Source organism: Dinoponera quadriceps, unplaced genomic scaffold, assembly GCF_001313825.1.
Source record: "Dinoponera quadriceps isolate SergipeBrazil2010 unplaced genomic scaffold, ASM131382v1 scaffold2723, whole genome shotgun sequence".
NCBI lineage: Eukaryota > Metazoa > Arthropoda > Insecta > Hymenoptera > Formicidae > Dinoponera > Dinoponera quadriceps.
Genome location: NW_014556868.1, coordinates 529,557 through 551,065, shown reverse-complemented (window position 1 = coordinate 551,065; position 21,509 = coordinate 529,557). Strand labels below are relative to the sequence as shown.

Below are 21,509 nucleotides of genomic sequence, written 5' to 3'. Positions count from 1 at the left end.
GTAAAATCGGTTCAATCGCCGTAAAACTCGTTACGACATTAAACAGAAGGGAAGACGCGATAAGGCGCAGCGGGTAGGTGCGAATAGGTAGGTAGGTCGCCGGTAAAGTGGCGAAAGCGGGAAAGGGAAGAAAAAAGCTCTCGGAGAAGAGACGCTACGAGAGGCGGGCGGGAAGGGCGGAGGACGAAGGGTTTCGCGCGCGTCTCACGAAGCGGATTTAACTTTAGCTCGCTTCCGAGCTTACACACCGGCACGTCGACATCGATCCCTCGGCGCTTCGCGTGGAATTCAGACTCGGTCGATCATTACCATTCGTCCCCGTCGTTTCCCACGGGCGGCGATGAGTCGTCGAAATTTATGCGATATCCGGAAAAAGCGGCCGACGAGCCGAAAAATCCAACGAGCGTCGCGCGTCACCCACGACCGCCCGGGCGGAAGTCGATTTTCACCACCTTCCGGGAAAATGGGGAGGGAAAAACCGTGAGAGGGGGAAGGGAGCGCACGTCGCGGGTGCATCGAAAGTACGTCGAGTCGATCTGTCGGTTCGGTTGTTTAACGTGAAATTACCAATGCCTGAACACACATTTGACGGTAGTCGGACGTGTTTTTACGCCGGGAGTTTGCGTTTGCTAAGGGCCATTGGAGTGATTATTGCATTTGGATCGAGTAAAGATAACTTGAATGTAGCAAATTTTGCTTTTCGGTGATATTTATTTAATTCGAGCAAAATAATTATTCTCGAATACTCCTCGGAAAATGTTTATCTAAATGTGGCAATTTTCTCTTTCGGTGTATTATTTCGGTCTTCTTTAAATACGAAAACCTCAATCCAGAATATAAAATACATGTATATGTTCGATATATATGTATGTATTCTGTGTTGAAAGTTTAAATATTCGGATTTAACGCGTATGCAACACAACGATCTCTCACGAGAGACACAACGAAAAACACTTTGTACTCGTGTTAAAATCGATCCTTGTTAAAATTTCCATGCCATTTTTCACACACCCGTGTGTTGATTTAACATGACGCGTTTATGTTATTACGATATTTTATACCAAGTCGATATCGAAAGTGTAAGTGTTAAAATAACACTTGTAGACGTAAATATAACACATTTTATACTTCTCGGTGTCGATTAACGTATTATGGATATTAATTGTGCGTTAATTTCCGACATAATATTTGCGTTACTTCTCAACACATTCACTTTGTGTTAAATCAACGAAAAAATTTGCGCGGGCCGTTCGGGACGCGCGTCGAATGAAAAATTTCTCGTTGTGCGTTTCTCGTCACAGCGCGTGTGATGACAGCGAGAAATTTCCCTCGCGTCTCCGCAATATCCAGCCAATGTCTGTTCCACACAATTACGTAAAAATCACTACAAGATGGTTTGTGGGAAGCGTGGGAAGTCCTTTAAAACAACCAATTAAGGACCTAACGGGTTAAAGACGGAAACAAGAAGAGTTAGTGTCCAGAGTCATGTGCGCGCGTCCAGGCATCGGTGGGTCCGCCTCGAGTGCACACATCCACACACGCACACACGCAACACGCACGCACACATGCACGCAGCCAGGCAGCCAGCCACCCACGCGATAGTCCACTCGTCTCTCTCACACGGCCGTTTCGTTTTTCTATTAACGTGTACATCATCATCCCATTCACGCGCCGGGGGACACCTGGAGGCCGGGATCGCCGGCCACCCTCCTCGTGTCTTCGGCTCGCACGCGTAGCAGCCGCTTCTACGTGAACAACGGCGGAACGACGATGACGAACAGGAACGGCAATAAGGAGACCACGAGGACGCTACTGGTGGCCTCGGCCGACGAGCTGAACCAGTTCGAGCCGGACAGCCCGGCACGGGCTTTCTCGAGATGGCTGGAGGGCTGCTCGGATGCCATCAGTTCGTGTGTATGCTTCACGCACGGCAGGTCCTCAGTCTTCATGGACAGCAGCCGCTTCGTGTAGCACACCTTGCCGTCGCAGTCGGCCTGCGCATCAAAACGGCCGCGCGGCCGGTTGGCGATGTCCTTGTTCTACGCGATCTGATTCGAGACGCCGACGAGATCTCGCCCCCCGACATCCCGGACGAGCTCCGACAGGCGACCGGCACCCCGGAGAGTCGCTTTTCCCGGCTTAGAAACGCCACGACGCGAAATCGCCCGTTCCCGGCTTTGTCCCGGTCTGTCCGCGATACCCTCCCGAGGAAGATCATTCAACTTGTTACGAAATTGCGGATCAACGACCGAATTTTTCGGATTCATTTGCAAACGTTCAGTTCTCAATTTCAAAATATAGATCGTGAACAAAGTTACCGTACAAAGTGTAAATCGGGAGCCGCAATATCACCCTTTTCTCTAATGAAATCATCTTTCCTCGATAAAGAAAAAACGAAAGAAAGAAAAACAATCGCCATCTGTTAACTTTTGACTAGTACTATTTGTGTTACTTCTTAACATAATCATTGTGTGAAGTGAAAAATTAACGCCAAAATTTGAGCGGGCCGTTCAGCACATGGGAAATGTGTCGGATTCAATACACAATTTCTCATTGTGCACTTTTTACCCATCGTCCTTTCTTCCGGATAAATTTTACGATACCGTCTCGCTGCGACAGCTCGGGCTGGAGCGCGCGAAGGGGGGTTCTTTTTTTCTTTTTTTTAATTCGAACGAGCGCGCCCGGCGTTTCTCCCTCGATTTTTGCCTCGTCGGATCAACCAATCGACCCCACACCGTCGCCGCGTAGGATGCGCGCGAACCGAAGCCGATATCGCGTTAAGTAGGTGCGTTAAGATTCCGTGTCGATTGCGGCGCGTCCGCGAAACGCGCGAGCCAAAAGGGTGGCGTGACCGACCGGGGTGTAAATCAGGCCCTCGATCGATTAACCTTCCGATCGGGGCGCGCTGGGGGTGGGCCACTTGAGAAAGTTAATGCCGGAATAAAGGGGCAGAGGAGCGCGATCGCAGTCCGCTCGCCTTCGTGTCGAGATCGATTACTGATACAATTAGGCGAATACGGCGGCGGGGCGTCGTTTGAATTAGTTCGATCCGCGAGAACGCGTCTAATCAGCGAGGCTGGAATATTTATGAAGGATCAATTCGCGGACGGTTATCGCCGGGAAAAGTTTCATAACAGCGCCGGCGCGCGGGTAAGACGTATCGGGCGATCTTAATCCGAATTTATAGTCGGCCGGCGAAATTAAAGTCGCGACTTGTTCCTTGTCTTGAGTGTGACGAGATGACCGATCGGTCGAGCTCTCGGAAAAATTGCGAGATCTCGTCCGCGAGAGGGAGATCCCTCTCGCTCGGCGGCTACGAATCAGAGTAATCGCGGCGATAAACGGAGAAACGCTGGTCTTACCTTGACGCCGACTTTCGGCAGAGGCGCGTCAATCTCGGGCTCGTCGATATTCTCGCGCTCGTCCTCCTCGCGATTGCCCTCCTCGTCGAGCTCGCTGTATCTCGAATTGTCGGCGGTGTTCTCCTCTGTAACAGGCGGGTAGTTCGCGGATTACGTCGAGCGGCACTCGAAAGAGCCGGAGCTTCCTCTCTCTCTCCCCTCCCTCTCCGTTTCTCTCTTTCTCTCGTTTTCTTCGTTCACTTTAACCTTCTCTTTCCTATTTTTCTCTTCTACCGTGCTTAGTGCGTTCTTCGCGTTACTTGTAAATGCGCGCATATAAGCCGCATGATTATCTCCCTCTCTCTCTCTTTTTTTTCTATCACTCGCTTCTTCTATCCGTTTTTTCTCTTCTTTCCGTATTTAAATGTATTACGCTGAATGTCCCGATTAATGACAAAATAATCGTGAAAGTCACGAATGAATTATTGTAACAATACACGTGTTAAGTACATAACATACACTTATTTTGTTCGACAGTTTAAACGTTTGAGATTCTAATTGTATTGCATTTTTTTTCCCCTAATTTATGGTAAAATTTTAATTAATTTATAATATGCTTTCAAAAGGGTGACGGGAGTACCGTTTAGTAGTATACTGCAAGCCTCCGGAAAAATTATGTTGAATGAGAAATATTCCGGTGAAGTAGCTATTCATGAATTAAATTTTAATTCTTGCCCATCGGCGATCTTCGACGAAAACACACTCACTCACGAGGTGCGCTTGAGAGAGTCGTCATATTAAATTAAAAATGTAATGTGCGGTATTCCTCGTGTTCAGCCGAGCCGAAACTCTGCTGCCTTCCACTTTAACTCTCCGACGTCTGCGAATTCTAATTTACGTGAGAATTGAACTGCTACTTTGCGACCCGAACAAGTGGTAAACGGATAATTTCCTCCTTCGGAGGTTCAAAAGCAAAGCTTCGCCGAGAGAAAAAATGAATATTCAAACCCGAGCGGAATTTACGAGCATTAACCTCCTCAAGAACAAGTCCACGAAGTCGGGAAAAATGATTTAATTTCAAAGCGACGCAAACACGATAACTGTCAATCGTGCGACGAGACACTTCTCTTTCTCATCTCAATTTCTTTCGGGAGCATCCAAGTCGAAATTTTGATGTTATTCTGACGCTTTCAAGGATAGTTTGCATTTATTTAGACGGCCCATAGACTAATAAAAGTCTACTTGAGCGATACTGGCATTTTTTAACTTCTCTCTTGAACTTTTAATTCTACAAATTGAATTTTAATTTTACAAATTGAATTTTATGCTACCTTTTGACGTGAAAATGGAGATTTTAAACGTCATCAAGGTCAAAGTAGAGATCACATCACAATATTAGAACTGAAATTGAACCTATTTTGCTATCTTAGCTTCTACTATGCTGTAGATCTAAAGTTAAACAAAAAAAGTTTAACATAGAACCAAAATTTCGACTTGGGAAATCCCGCGGTGAACACCTACCCACAGTAATGCTCGTCATATCTCCCTCATACCGAAAACAAAGTACATAAGATTTTGTGGGATATTAGATTTATTTCACAAAATAAGATTTGTTGTTTTCTGTGAAATAAACTATACACACCACAGATAAATTCTTAAGAACTCAGTGCAAGAACGTTTGAGTTTTAAGAAACCGGACGCATCCGTTTCAAGCATCAAAGTGAACGTCGATTTGTAAACATTGAAAAATCACGCTCTCAAGCGAAGGAGAAAAATCTCGATTCAAGCGGACGCGTTTGATCTATGCGTCTTATGACGCTTCAACTTCGGACGAGTGTCGACCCGCCGGAAAATCCGGATATCCCGCGTACGCGATTCATCTCCCCTTCTCTCTCTCTCTCTCTCTCTCTTTCGCGAGCGGGCGAACTTTTGACGGGTCGGGACCGCGATGGAAATTCGCCGAACGTAGGCGGCGGCCGAGACTCACCGAGGTTCTGCATGATCTCTTGCTGCTGATTTCTCTCCTGCGCCAGATTCCTATCCGGGTACTCGCCGTAGACCTTCTCCGTGTCGTTGCTCTCGTAGTAGCAGATGAGCCTTTCCAGCAAGCTCCTCATCTGAATGTTCCTCGTCTCGTTCCGCAAGCCCCAGATCCAGGTGAGCGAGCAATCGCAGTACAGCTTGTTGTCTGCAAGTAGACACGGACGCGCGCTGGTCAGACGGAGAGTCTCGTTTACGAAACGCTTCGTGTCGGAACGCACGCGTTCCCGCCACCTTGTTATTGTTATTTATGATTCATCATTGCTGAGCAATAATTTGGCGAGAACGCATGACATCCCCTCCCCTCCCCCTTTGGAAAAATAATATATAATAAATATTGTATAATGGAAAATTATATAATGGGAATCTTCCTCGTGAATAAATCAATTAATTAATATTACGTTTGCACACGTGCCGTGTGTTTGCTCCACGTGAGATAATCAGACTTGAATTTACAGTTAAATCTGAAATTTATAGTTTCATTATCAATTTCACGACGCGCATGGGTATTATGTATATGACAATCGAGATTCTACGGAAAAATTCAGATCTAACTCGGAATTCCAATCTGAGTATCTCACTTGATGCAAGTTTTAAGTGATGGCTATTAATGCAAGCCTGAATATTTCATTTGAGGCAAGTTTCAAATAAGGACTATCAAATAGGGGTCCGACAATATTACGAGAAATATCAAAACATCGTATCTTCATCGTTCTTCCTGCACGAACTCGAAATCCCCTTCTCTCTCTCTCTCTCTCTCTCTCTCGAGTAACTAGTGTACTTTTGGCTGCGTTAACTAATTTTCGCGGAGTTCCCGGCAACACGGTTGCACGGTGGGAAAATTTTCGTTTCACCGTACGTTCGGTGCGCCGTTCGTTTGTCGACCCGGACGATCGCATTCGGCTTTTCGTGCATCTCCAAAACTCGAATTCGATGGTAACGACAGAGAGAGAGAGAGTGAGCGAAATAATGATAGACAGAAAGGGGATGGATGGAATAATCACTTTTCTGACTGGAAAATTTGCGTTTCGTGTTTCGGCCGGTGATGTAATTTGCGCAAATTGCCTTTTCCAAAGCGCTCTCAACTTTGCGCGCTTTATGCGCGGAGTCAAATGCAATTTCTGCGAATGACGGCGAATACAGAGGAGGACGCGAGGGCATTGACGAATCGCACTCGAAACGCCAGGCACCAACCGGCGAGCCCGTTCGCTCGCCCCCCGGCAGCGGCATTATTTTTTTTATCATTATCTTGTAATGAAATTGCGATCGCGGCTATCATTAACGTAATTACGAGTCGTTCGCGTTTCGCGTGACGCTCGCGTTTCCGCGTTTTCGTGCGTCCACGCGATCGAGCGCGCTCTCGAATCGCGTCGATACTTTCGCGCGTTTCAAATTGATACTTTTATATGTAACATCGAGCCCGGCTGCGTAGCACATTCGCGGGGATATTCGACGCGGCGTTGGGTGAAACGCCGGCGAATTTTCGCCGATTTCGGCACTATTCGACGAGATTTACTGGCAACGACACCGGGAGGACACGCATGAGGCGGGCATTTTATTTCGATTAACGAGGGTACGGTGTGGAAGTGTCCCTCTTAGATTTTAACGAGCCTTGAAAGAAATGCGCGCGGTATTTGCAATTGCAGTAGCGCACAGTGCGAGAATTATCGTCGGGGGAACTATTCCTTCCTTCTCGCAGTGAGTCTTATTACAGTGTCGACGACAGCAATCTCTCATATTTATCTTACTACATCAACAAATGGCGCGGTGAAGAAATCTAAATTCAAAAACAACGAAGGAAATCACGGTTATGAGAAGCATCGAGAGACACCACGGGAGAAATTTGCCTCGGTATCGTTCGACGTGCCGGCTTCGGAAATGTACACTCGAACGAATCAATTCCACCGAGCCACCTCGGGCGGGCTCGTTTCGACCGCCGGATGTGCACACAACGCACTCGGAGCCGGTCAAAGCCGACGAGGGCCACTCGCGCCGCATCGCTTCCGTTTCCCCCGTAAGAACGGCCCCCGGGAAGGCTCCACCCCGCGATGAAGGGCTCCTCGAGAGCTCGGCGGAAGTGCGCGAGTTTCGCAACGCGTGGCGAAAATTGTGTTTAACGGTGTCTTGGGAGCGCGCCGGGGCGAAAGTTCCGCGGCTCAATTATTCAAAGCGCGAGCGGCCCCGGCAGACGGAACCCTTCCCCTCCCCTCCCCCCGGCCACCTGCGAGTGACCATTTTAATTAATCGTTTAATAATACAACGCGGGGTGCAGGGAAGCTCGTCGTTGCGCCGCGGAATGCCCGGCCATCCCCGGTGACCCTCAGAAATTCATGCGATTGCGGCGTGTCGTTCCGTTACCTCGCTACTTCGATCCTCCCCCCNCCCCCCCCCCCCCCTCTTCCCAGCCCCGCTCGAAAGAGAGAGAAAGACAGGGCCTTCTCACTCTTTCTCTCTCGTTCTCGCTGTCCCTCTCTCTTTTTCCAGCGCCGCAGTGCATTCCCCGTTTTCTTCATCGTCGCTTAGTTCGATCATCGGTCGAGCATCGTTCGCACGAAACCGATGGAGAGAGATAAAAGAAAAAAGAAGAAGAGGAGGAGGAAAGAGGAGAGGGCGATTTGTACCGCATGATATCCTATTGTGTGAAATAAATGAAAAAGGCGGCATCGATAGAAAATCGCAATGAAAAGAGTTCAGGATATTCCTTCTCCCACTAATCCCCCTTTCTCTCTCTCTCTCTCTCTCTCTATCTCTCTATCTCCCTTGCTCTCTCCTTCTCGGGGAATTTTGTTTCCTCTCCTCATCGCGGCCATATCCCGGCCTAATAAAACACCCGTGACCGGGCGCAACGGATCGGAAAGTTAATTCTCGATTATCCGCGGCACTTAATGGCCGCTCAGTCATCGATCGTCGGCCGCGAACGATCCTCTTATCGGGCAGTTATCAGCGGCGGCCCCTCTCAATAGTCTCGATATCGCTGAATCCCGCGAGATTTCTCGCCGAGAAGGAACAGGACGGAGGAGGAGGAAAGGAAGCGGAAGAGCGCGCGAATCGCGCGCGCGATCCGAACGGGGCCGCCGATGTTTTTCGTATCGCGCGCGGATCGCATATCGAGGAGCTATCGCCGATGGTATCGAGATGAAAGAGAATAAATAGCGCTCCCCGCCTTTATATCGGGGCGTCTCGGAAAAGCGAGGCGCGCTCGCGCACACACGCGTGCGCGTACACGTACACACGGACGCACATTCGCGGCCGGCGCGGCTGAAAGTTTTCCGATGTCCCTCCGGAGCCGCTTCTTCCCCGGCTCGAAATCGAACGAGAGACGACGCGCCGATACGCGCGATATATGTATCTCACGGAGAATCGGGCGGCACGCCAATAATCTTTCCAACTGTACTTAAAAGATGTATCAGCCATAACTCAGGATAATGAAAAAGCCGCGGGAATTTTACAAATGTTTGGTCTACATCGCGTTTAAAACTGACACCGAGAGTGATGCAGAGCGGCAGAGATTGATGGTGATTCGGAGCCTCGATGAAAAGTTTTACTTCACGAAAGAAGGTGGTAAGGTGAAATGAGTTTGATAAGAATCCGATGAGACTTGCACTGCGTACACATTGAAATAATATCCAACTCGTTGCTCGTGCAGTTAGAGAAAGATTTACCCGAGAGCTGAGATATTTGTAACTAAAGTTGACACTTTTTACGTGGCCCTTAAGTTTAGGGTTATTTTTAATTTCTATTTTTAATATCTTCTAAGCTGTGAAAATGAGATTTTAATGAAAAACTACTATCACATTAGTATACAGATATTATACACAAATTTCAGAGTTATTGACTATTTTGTCTTGAAAATACAGCGATGTAATAATAACTTATAGTAATATTCGATAAATAATAAATAATAACTTAGAGTAATATTCGATATATATGTACACGTATATTTAAACCTTTATATATCCCTTCCTATCATCTATGCGTCTCAACTGATGCATAAATATACAGTATTGAAAAAGTTCTTGAAAGTAATAGCATTTTTTATGGTAAATTTAAGAATTTCATATTAAAATTGGTAATATTGGAGATTTTCATAATATCATAACGGTGTTGTCAATCATAAAATAATTATGATATTTCATATTTACTACGAAATCAAAGGAGAAATATGAAATTTAACATTTCTCCGTCTTGTATTACATAATTTGCTGTCATTTTCATATTCAGTTATAACACATTATAATATATTAGAGCTATTCCAATATTTAATAATGCACAATACGATTGTTAAAATATGTACGTAAATATGTATGTAAAATATCTACAGGATTTGATGACGGTATACACTGTTAGTTGTAAATATTAGCGGAATACATGAATTGTGATGTATTTCACTAATATATTCATTCACTAAATTCCGTACTTGAAATTATTACAGCATCATTATGAAAAGTCGATTTAGAATGTCTTTTCATAATTATTAGTTATTAAATGTACTATCAATTTGGTCATTAAATATAATATCAATTTGGTTATTATTAATTGTCACAACTTAGTTATGTAAAATAACTTCACAATTGAATCATGAACTTTTTCCAACGGCATTAATAAGAAAGATAAAAAAATAATATTTTTGTAAAATTGTACATATATGTCCACCTTTTTTTTTTTAACTTCGTTTCAAATCGACATTTATTATTTAAGTAGTGAAATAAATGTAGGAACGTAATTTTGCTTGCATAAATGCAAAATTTATGAGTGACTCCTTTGATGCGCCACAAAAATACGACACTAACAGGTGATACATCCTTAACTCTTTCGGAAGCTTAGAGCTGCGTCGAGACGTCTCGTCTCGATAGTTCGCCGCGTGTCGAACTATCGTACTCGAGACGACGTTTCGTTTGGTTGGTCAGAATGTTCGGCTCGATTTCTCCGGCTTTCTTTCGACGGTAAATCACCGGTAAGCCTTTCACGACAGATTTATATACATGTTGACGAAAGATCTCTCAAACAACAGAGATTATCTAGCTAAATAAATAACCTGTTTTCATTGAACGCAATGAAATGAAAAATTCGTATTTAAGAACCAAACCGAACTTTTTGACGAATTCAGTATACATTTACGTATTGTAATAAAATTGAATGAATAATCCGCAACTTGTTGTGGATGGTTGACGGATAGTTCGTTTTCATCAAACTTGACTCGAAAATCGAACCGGACGTTTCCACCGAACCAATTTATTTCCTTGTATTTATACTTTATATTATACTTTGTACAATAACATTTATCAGCTAGTTTACAACAAAGTTTGATATTTTCTTTATATTTCCTCGAATCGAACATTGTTTTTTTTTTCTTATTACCGAGTCGCCGATGCGAAACAGTTGAGTTTATTGCAGAGAGTGCGGAAAGGAGGGACGATGGGGGGGGGCGGAGGGGGGGGGAGGTAAAAATCGTTGTTGCACTGCAACTTGTATATTTCATGCTGCTTAGATCGACAATGGCGGTGAGATGCAAATTGAAACCGTTTCCGACGGTACATTTATACGCGATCCTTTGCGACGTACGCGTGTGCGTGTGTGTGTGAGTCGGCGGAAACTGCGTTATTTCCGACGCACCTCCGCGCTCCTGTTCTCTCCGCGCCGTCCTGCATTTTGATTTCGCAATCATCGCGGCCACTTCCCTTCTTATTGTCTCCTCGATCACGTAATACCTATCGCGTCGGAGACTCAGAAGGGTACGTGGCTGTTCGGTCAGGAGTGCCGCGATATAAGACGCCACGATGGTAGCAAACCTCCGCGGAATCATACGTTACGAGAAAAAGAGAAAGCTCCCTCTCTCTCTCTCTTTCTCTCTCTTTCTTTCTCCCCTCCCGGTTCGATTTTGCCGCGGCACGATTTTACGTACTCCGGGTAGCGATAACTCGCACTGCCGGGGCCAAGTAAAAATGTTTTCGCTCGGAGCTCGCGGAAATATGACGGTTTAACTTTCCAGCGTACTCCGATCCGCGAATCGATCCTTTCGTTCTACGACTTTTCGCTGATACACGCGTGTAAAAATGTTCGCGCCGGGACGAAAACCCAGGGGCAAGGGGGAGGGGAGTAGGAAGACGAAGAAGAACTTGTAAGTCGATAGGGACATTGAATGTTGCACGAGGAGATAAGAGAATTGAAAAGAATTGAGAACCGAGCTCGCTCTCTCTCTCTCTCTCTCTCTCTCTCTCTCTCTCTCTCTCTCTCTCTCTCTCTCTCTCCCTGTAAGAAATCACGTTGCGAGCGGGAGAATTAATAACAGCCTGAGCGCGGAGACATTGATGTGTAAATATACCCGGGCAGTTTCAAAGAGACTTAAATTAAGTAATCTTCTATATCTTGCCGTTGTATTGATGAAATTAAAAGAATAATAAATTGAAGGGAACTTAAGAGAAAATAAAAGACAAAGTCGGAAATAAATTGAGGAAAACCTGAAGGTAGGTAAAAAGCAAAATTCGAAATTAAAGACGGAAAAGGAAACGTTGAGCGAAAAACAAATAAACGGACAATTAAATTGAAGTAAAAATTAAATGAAATAAAAATGAAACGAGAGGAAATAAAAATGAAACAAAGGAAAACAAAATTAAATGAAAGAAAAAATGAGAAAATTCTCTTTTTGTTCTTTGGAAAGTTTTTAAGAAATAATAAAAATAAAAGAAATTAAATTAAGACGGTTCTCCATATTTGGATAAATCAAAAGAAGGATTTCTAATTTTGAAGAAATTGACGCTTCGGGATTTTTTTATGATATTTTTATGTGTAGATTTTTTAATTTTTATTTTTTCACTTATTATTTTTATTATTATTGCAGCCTCTTTTATTTCTCTATGTAACGGCCATGAGGAGCAAAGCGTAGATGATCCAGTGCCGTTTAAATATTAATATCGTCAGTATTAATATTATTTGCGGGGGACGAAATCGTCTATCGCGTGCACGTCCGGTACGTTCGCAATACACGAGATAGACAATTTCATCCTCCCACAAATAATACTAATACTGACGCTATTAATATTTAAACGACACTAGATCATTCGTATTTCGCTCTTCATGGCCGTTAAAAAACAAAAAAGCCTGCGGTAATGATAAAAATAATAAATGATGAAATAAAAGTTAAAAAATGCGCGCATAAAGTATCATAAAAAAAAATCCTGAAAGAAATCCTCACCGACAGTTGGAAGTGCTGAAAGAGAAAACTCAAAAAAGCCGAAATTGAGTGCAGCGGATTCTGATGATGACCGAGGGTCATCGTCATCATCAAATGTTGTTCGCCTATGCTCCTACGAGCGTGCGCGCGCCCACATCTTGTTTTACGTGCGTGACTTTTTTTTTACTGCTCGCAGCAGCCGCGCGCGCGCTCGCCTACGAGACGTGACACTAAACTTTTAAATTTTCGATCGAAACGACCGCGCGGAATTTGTCCGCGGCGAAATATTCAACGGCGCCAGAGTTATTATGGGCGAGGGTGGGCGCGTAAAACCGCTATATTGCACCTTCCAATTCGCGACGGCAAAAAATTGCCGTTTTATAATACCGCCGATGAATGTCGTTCGCTCTCTCGCGGGCGAACGCAGGTCCCGTTGTTTCGCAGGAGGAACAATATCCAATGTCCTTGGCTGGGAAAGAGAAAGAGAGAGAAAGAGGGACCAAAACTCGCGACGTTTGGCGCGACCGCGACTTTAATATATTTCGCGTGAAAAAATTCACCTTTGCGATTCCGCTTTCGTCGTTTTCGCCGTTAACATGTGTCACGAGTCGCCGAATTCAAATAGTCTGTCGAGCGAGAAAATTAACGCTCGAACAGGGCCATCTATCAGATGAATGTAGTCTCTGATATTGATAAAATATAAATCTCATAAAAAATTTATTCCAATGCGTTTCATCTTCTTCCCTGAAAAGATCAGGTCACAGGAATAAATATTACACTAAAGTTGCGGCCTTTTAATGAGACTGTCAGTTTCTCGGACGAATCTTCCTGAAAACTATTTGAAAAATCATGTTCCGGTTTAAGAACGTAAAGTCAAAATAATGACAAATATTACAAATTGATCCACGTTGCATTAAAAAATTTGACATCAAAAGTTGGACAGTTTCACCACTTGGGTCGAAAGTTATTCCACTTTAAAGGAGGTCGTAAAGTGAAATGAGTTTGGTAAGAATTCGATGAAACTTGCGCTACGTACATATTGAAACATCATCTAACTTATTGTTCGTGTAATTAGAAGAAGATTGACCATTCGAGAGCTGGGATATTTGTAACTGAAAAGTTAATATTTTCTTTATACGTCCTTAAGAGATTCGCAGTCTACTTTTAATCTCTATTTTTAATATCTTCTAAACTATAAAAATAAGATTTTGGTGAAAAACCATTGTGATATCAAAGATTGATATGCAGACATTTTACATAAATTTCAGAATTATTGACCATACATTCTTAACCTTTAATAGCCCAATGTATATAATAATATACATTAACTTTGGGTCTTCCCCAAATTTCGTCTGTTGATAAAACAATGGTTCCGCCGATGTAATATTATCAATCCATCCTAAATGAAGCTAATTCTCCTAATCCGTGAAAAACCCGTGTTTTTCCAGCTGAAGGCCGATATATGCAATCGCATGTAAAGCAAAGTTGTCGATGCTCGGATTTATATATTATTTGCAAAATAACATAAATATATTCTATTTATGAAAATTCTGCCCGATATTTTCAACGACTATGTTATAAATAAGAGGAAAATGAATATTTTTTTTAACCAAACAATTTTAATATTTTCTCATTTTTATACTTTAAACGCTCGATCTACATAATTATGCATATTCAAAAAATCATATTTCTCAACCGATTTTATCCGGACGAAAACATTTTCATCAGAAACGTCCTTTAAAATGATCTTATAAATTATAACTAAATTTCACTCCGACGTGATCGATGTGTGGGGTCATAGGCCCGGATTTTCATTTTCTAGTTAACTTGTGGTTCAAATTTAAACTGATAACACAAAAATCGTGTTTTTCTGTTCATAGTTAATCATTAAACTAATGACTTTGTAATGATAGCTTTTAAAATTTGATAGAACTAGAGAAACATCATTTTCACGTTATCGTAAGTTTAAGCCTAAACCGCAGGTTGGCCAAAAAAATGAAAAACTAGGCCTGAAAGGGCCTAAGACGAGACGAGAAAAAGTCCCGAGGAAGAGCGGGGTAGGGAGTCCTCGTGATTTCTTCCTCGCTCGCTCGCTCGCTACGGGCTTCACGAGCCGTCGAGGGTTAAATGGGTCACCGGGCGAGACTTTTATTCGGTGGCCGGCGGAGTTTCCGTTCTCGCTTCGCCGGGCCGGCCGGCGGCTCGTGCGTGTTTTTATCGGGCTGCACGCGAGAAGCCGATAATGGACCAACAGCGGCCGGGGCGGTGCGCAACGCACGCGTTCGCTCGCTCGTACGGGCAAAAAAAACAAACCGAGATGTACGCTGGGGAAAGAGGGTGTAGGTATACTCGGGCTGGCTTCACCGTCGCGTAATTCTGCCCCGCGCAATTCAATCGGCCGGCTACTTGGTTTCCTCATCTCGCGTGGCGCTATTTTTGTTTCTTCCGCTTTTTCCTTTCCCCCCCCTTCTTTTTGCACCGCCGTGTGCTCGTCGCGCGAGCGAACAACACCGCCGGGACAATTGAAGGTTTACACGTCCGATTATTCGATCCGTTATCTATCTCGCCTTCGGACGTCGCTCTGCGCGATTGGCGATGCGAAAAATGGCCGACGAAGTTGACGGGGAAAAGGATGGGGAGAAGAGGAAGAGCAGGCTCCTTTCGACAAATTCGAAGCTGATCGCGTCGATGCCGGCGATTCGGATTTCCAGTCGTCGAACGATCTCGGCAGCCTCTCTCTCTCTCTCTCTCTCGCTCTTCCTCTGTATGTATCATCTACCAATCCGTCTCTGTTTCTCGATCACGGAATCCGGATTCCGACAGGTGCTATCTCGGCGGATAAGCTCGTCCTAGCAAGGATCACGTAAACGTCACAATCTAGCCCGTCCGAGAAACTCGTCGACGGAGAAGGAAAAAAAATCAACTACGCGCGGAGTAGCGAGAACGAGAGAGAAAGAGAGAAAGAGAGGGAGGGAGAGAGAGAAAGAGAAAGCTCAACGAGAAGAGGATTCCGTTATACATTACATATTCAGGGCATATAATATCGACACTCCCGCGAAGAGGGCCGACGTGGAAATGAGATAAAGTTCGGAGAGAGAGAGAGTGCGGCACTGCCGGCAGGCGGCGACAGAGAGGGTACGGGGAGGCCGGGGGAGAGGGGAGAGAAAACGAGAAAGAAGTAACTTCCAACTCAACGTGGCAGAGTACACGTCCGTGCTTCCGCCTGTGAAAGTTCGCGGCATGAAAAAGGTGACGACGGCTATGGCGGTATCGGCAGATACATGTCCGAGTTCCCCTTCCCCCTCCCCTCCCCCGACTAATGTCGAGCTAATGGCGGCAGATCGATCCTTTTGTCGCCGGGCGGAGAGTAGAAGGAAGTCGCCGACGCTGCCTCTCCGTGCTCTCTCTCTCTCTGTCGTTGCCCTGTCGCTTTTTCCGCGATTCCCGGCGAATCGGGCGAGGAAACGTGGCAAGGAAATTCGCGACGGCGAGGTGACGGCCACTACCGTTGCTGCTGCCACTGCAACAGAGACTTGTGTACACAGGCTGAGCGGGAAGACTCGGCGAGAAAAGGATAACCTGTGGCTATTCGATCTTCGTCCGGCTTGACTCTTATTGGGGAAAGATATAGACGAAGGTAATCAGGAAGACATATTTTCGGCCAATTACATTTTGTTCTAGACGAGGAGAGCGAGACTGGATGAGAAGAAGACGACCTGTGGCTACAGATATTCGATCTTCGTCTAGCGTGACTCCTAGTGGAGGAAGCTGGACGAAGGGAGTCATTAATCCTCGCAAAGTAAGGCAGGGGTCATTCGATATTCCAGCAAGAGAGACGTTTATTTATTGTATTATTATAACGCTTTTGACAAATATACTCTTATTTTTATATCGTCCAGTCTGATTTTCCCTTCTTCGCACTTTTCTCGTTTTTAATCAAACAAAAGGCTTATTCATAATATTTGAGCCATTAATGACCGCACCTTCCCCTCCACGTCCCGCTAATTCACTTTTCCTTACGAGAGTTAAAACGTATTTCCGGCCAATTATATTTCGTCTTAGATGAAAATAGCGCGACCTGACGAGAGAAACAACCTGTGGCTATATTGCTCGATCTTTGTGCAGCTTGACGACTAAGGGAGGAAGCTAGACAAAGGAAATCATCGAGACGTATTTCCGGCCGATTACACTCCGTTCTAGACGAAGATAGCGAGACTTGACGAAAAAAGACGTCTGGCTAATCATTCGATCCTTCTCCAATTTGATCCGCATCGGGAAAAGTTATGGAAATCACTATGGAAATCACTATGCATATTTCCGGCCAATTGCATTCTGTTCCGGACGAAGATAGCACAGACAGTGACGAAAATAACAAGACTTGATGAGAGACAAGAACAATCTATACGGCTATAGTTGCTATAGTCGCTACCATGCTTAACTTCGTCTATAATTTAATCGGAAATACGGAAATACATCTCATTGATTTCTGTCATCCAGTTTTCTCTATTACGAGTCAAACTAAACAACTATCGAACAACTATAGCCGCAGGCTGTTCTTGCCCCATTAAGTCTCGTTATCTTCGTCACGCTGTCACGCTGACGAAATTTCCCACCGTGTTACTCGATTTCTATATTTCCGACCAATTGCATTTCGTTCTGTACGAAGATAGCATAACGATAGTGGACAGTGCAAGCGAGGAATACAGCTAATCCACCCTCTTTCATCTTATCTTCAAATCTCCCAAGAAAAGACGCTCAGTCTATGTGTAAGCCCGTGTACTATTACTACTAATGCTGCTGCTACTACTTGGTCGTTAAACGCTCTAATTACCGGCCGCGCAAAATTCACCGAGAAAGCCGTAAGTAACGGATAACGTTTAATTGCGCGACGCGTCCGAGCGGCGGACTGCGAGAGGGCGAGAGAGAGAGAGAGAGAGAGAGAGAGGGAGGGAGAGAGAACGCACGCGCGGCCGGTAACGAAATTACTATAACATTAATAATGGCTTTTTGACGAATAGCTCATATCGTGCGGGCGTGTTGCACGCTAAGAGTTTGCGTCTCAACGCGGCGCAACGCGGCCCGGCCGTGGCGCAGCGCCGTGAGGACGGATTAATTTTGAGGATAACGAGGATTTAACGGCCGGCCCGAACTTTCGAAAGTTCAGCCGGAATCTTCCCCGAAGTGGTGCAACTTGCGGCAGTCACGTGCTCGCTCGTCCGCGAGGGTCAGCCCGGCGGCCCTTACGATTGCTCTGTTTAATTAAAAAAACATAAACCGCCAGACCGCTAGCAACCCCGGTTTCCGGTTTTGAAATAATACATTCCGCGGCTCAGGGGGGAGGGGGAGGGGGAGGACGAAATAACCAGCGTCCGGTCTCGCGCGAAATATCAACGCGCACTACGAATAGTAAGGATTGTTAATCTTACCGAGAATTACGGCAGCGATCGTGATCCCCCTGCCCCCCCTTTTTTTTGCTCTAACAAGTAACAACATGCGTGTAGAGTTATTAGCAGCGATGTTACAGTAGCGCTTATACGGGGAGGAAAATATTTGTTATTTGTAGCTGCACGGTAGAAGATTTTGTGTTAAAAACAGCCCCTCCGGAATTTTGTGTTACTTCAACGTGGGTAGTGTGTTAAAAAGAACACAAATATAATGTTAAATTGACAATTCACCCTGTGAACGTAAGTTGACAAGGTCAACATTAACGGGTAATTTAATTATCATATTTGTGTACTTTTCAACACATCCCTCATGTTAAAGTAACACACAATTTCAGTGGGCTGCTTTTAACACAAGATTACGATTATTTCGACCTGCGATTATTGTCACGAATAGAGCGAACGTTTTCTTCACGGACGAGCAAAAGAGAGAAATCGCAGGATTTTAGCAGGACAATTTCAGTTAATCCTTTCGCGGTGCATCGAGAGCGAAATCTCTTGGCGGATTGGAAGATTCGGGAGGCGCAATCGCGCGATTCACCGACGCCGAAATAGATATTTTCGAAGCGTGGCGGGAAGGGAGACACCCCGGCGCTCTGGATGAAGGGAAAGGGTCGCGGGGGACAGACAGACAGACAGACAGATCGGGAGAGCGGAATCTGGCGTGGGAGTGCGCAGGACGAGGGTGAAGGACAACACAGGGGTCGAGAAGGTACATCGCGCGGGTGGCGCTGAGGGCTTTGCGGGTCCCCCGGGTAGGCGTGTCCCTATATTAGGTTTTAATGATTCAGGGGATGAAATTTTCGTGACGGGGCGTGGTAGTCTGCCGCTCTGCCGGTAACACCCCATCCGGAGGCGCCCTTCGACCTTGTTGCGATCCCGTTGCGAACGTCTGCGTGTCCCCTATTAGGACCACCGAGACGCAGATTCGAACGATACGCTGTTCGCGAGCGTCGAAGAGCGTCCCGAGCAGCGTTCGGGATTTTCAAGCGGCTCGCATTTCGAGATCGAATCTCGAAATTCGTTTCCGGCCTTCGGATCCTTCCACGAGAGTCGAGGGTTAGCCCGACTTGATGTTTAAGAGCGGCCCGAATATCGTGGGATGCGTCGTCGTGAATAAAAAAAAGTCCTGGCACCATTTTGCAATCGACACGTGAAATATCGAGTAATTGTTGAAAATGATCGTGCATACGAGCTTTTTTAATTAATAACTGAAAGATAACTTGAAGAAAAAAAATTTCGTAACATCATTTGCAAAATAAAGGACGTTCTTGTTCAGAGCGGCCTGATTTACAAATATATAACGATTGTGCCTTAGTGACAGGTTCCAATTTTAATATACCGATGTCGCTAAATACAACAGCATTCCTATAGATCAGACCACCTTGAGCAAAAAAGCTCTTTACCATTTTGCAAATAACAAATGCTCGAGTCACTAATTAAAGGAGCCACATGACCATTTTCAATAATCAACGACTCGAAATTTTCCGTGTCGCAACCCGTTCTACGCTCCCACGAAGTTTGGCTCCTGTTGGTCCGAGACGTCCTGTATAAACTTACATATTTTACACTCGCATATTACAGAAAAATTAGGATATTTTCGTTCGCACGTACGCCACAGTGAGATCACACGCGACGCCCCACGAATCTGTCCACACATCGTCAAACGCAATCGCGAGGATACTCGTGCGATCAACCCCGGATCCACCGAGCGGGAGGTTCGTCGCCGGGGGGGTTAAAATCACAGGAGTTACAGGACACCCTGTACCGCAGCTCGCTCGCTCTCTCGCGAGCGAAAGGAGCGAACGAACGAGTCGTCATCTTCCCACGAGCCTCAAGCCTCCGCTCTCGACCCCCTTCTCGTCACCCCTCCTTCGCCCCTCGCTCACCGGTGAACGGAGATGGCTTCGCCGGAAAAAGTTCCAGGGCCAAAAGCTCGCAGGTAATCTGCAGTAAATTCGGTTCTCCGGCGCCGAATGCAGCGCGGCTGCATCAAAGATTTACGTTATCGCGCGTACCGTTTTCAATTTATCATGCTCTACCGCCCTTCTCCTCCACTTCCGCCTCTCCCTCCCCACCTCCTCCCTCCGCCACCACCAGCTACCGGCAGATTCGAAGGTGCCTTTCAGTCCGGGGGCTTTTATCCGTCCGTTTCAAGCGAGCTCGCGCGGTGCTCGGCGGCCCGTCGAGTGTGTCGATGAACGTAAGCTCCCGCGAACAATGGCCGAACGAGCCCGAACGGTTTCTCCGCTTACTGACCGGCCACCCCCGGCCGAGCGTATATCGCTGTTTACGGGGGTGGTTTCGCCGCGGTTCCCCTCGTTACGCGGATACCAGGCGCGCGCGCGATTCCTGCGCCGAAAGGGCGTCTTTTGCGTGCCGCTCATACCACCACGTTATTTATATCGAGTCCACACAACGGTTCCTAAATGTATGTCAGCACCACCGGCGAGGAAAAAGCCGGCGGAGCGGACTGGGAAACGAGAATAATGCTGTTATGTATGGACGGCGGCCTGTCCGAGCTTGATTCCCAAGCGCGAGTTTATTTTCCAATATTTTGAAAGATGCAGAAAATATATAGGAAGCGGAAAAAAGAGGGAGAGAGAGGAGGAGAAGGACGAAAGGATCACCGGGTGGTCGGCGACTCCGAGAGACTCCGCGGATCTATTGATTCTCTAATGGTGAGCTTGGGGTCAGGTCTGACCCCAATATCCTGCTTTGTTCATTCTTCATCTAATTAATAGGGGAGAACGAGGTAACACTGATGGGGATACCGATATGTATCATTACAATGGATGCAAATTAAACAGTTGACTATTTTTTCAAGACAACACATGCAGAAGTTTTGTCTCATTTCTTTAATGAGTATGTTCGATTTTCAGTGAAACGCGTGTCTCCTCCGGTTTTATATACTGTAAACATCGCGCTATTCCGAGGTCCGGGTAATCCTGGCGAAATCTCATTTTTCTTTTCTTCGTTCGTCCCCCCGGTACATATTTCTGTTGGAATTTTTCGCACCTGTATTATGGCAAACACCTGTAGGTATCCATTGCATTAAGCAGATCCTGAATCCGACATTTCTCACCAGTTTTATGAGAACTTCCGTTCAGGCGACCGTCATTATTCCGTTTTACCCTAAACAAAGTGGGTAAGAGAAGTAAATAATAACATAGAATTTCTTCCTCTGTTTATACGTGAAAAAGATACAATAAAACTTACTAACCGACTCGAAATAATTGCTGTGAAACACTTTGAGAAACCGTCCCCGACGTTCTGAAAACGTTGCCTCCTTGCCATTAGAGGGTTCACTCAAACTTAACGTTCGACTCCATCGTTAATTTAGAGCGACGTGACCGCGTTTCCCCCCATTTTTTCCCCCGGTTACAGAAAATGAATCATCCATTACGTTTCCGCTTTACATTCTCCCTCTTAAACATACGATTATTTCTCCGATATCCTCCTGAGCTGAGATATTTTAAATTGCAATGAATATAGAGAAAGAAGAAAAGGGGAGGG

The 21,509-nt window shown here is 45.5% G+C and overlaps 1 protein-coding gene across 1 annotated transcript in view; it reads right to left on the bottom strand.

The window, feature by feature from the left end:
* Positions 1-1,193: 1,193 nt before the first annotated feature.
* The window catches only part of LOC106748307 (connectin), a 104,019-nt gene continuing 83,703 nt past the window's right edge, over positions 1,194-21,509 (bottom strand). Inside the window, exons 3-5 of the mRNA XM_014626694.1 lie at positions 5,329-5,529; positions 3,363-3,487; positions 1,194-1,994 (exon numbers count right to left, since the gene is read on the bottom strand). Coding sequence (XP_014482180.1) covers positions 1,746-1,994; positions 3,363-3,487; positions 5,329-5,529 — 575 coding nt within the window. The 3' untranslated portion in view covers positions 1,194-1,745. The remainder of the gene's footprint in view (positions 1,995-3,362; positions 3,488-5,328; positions 5,530-21,509) is intronic.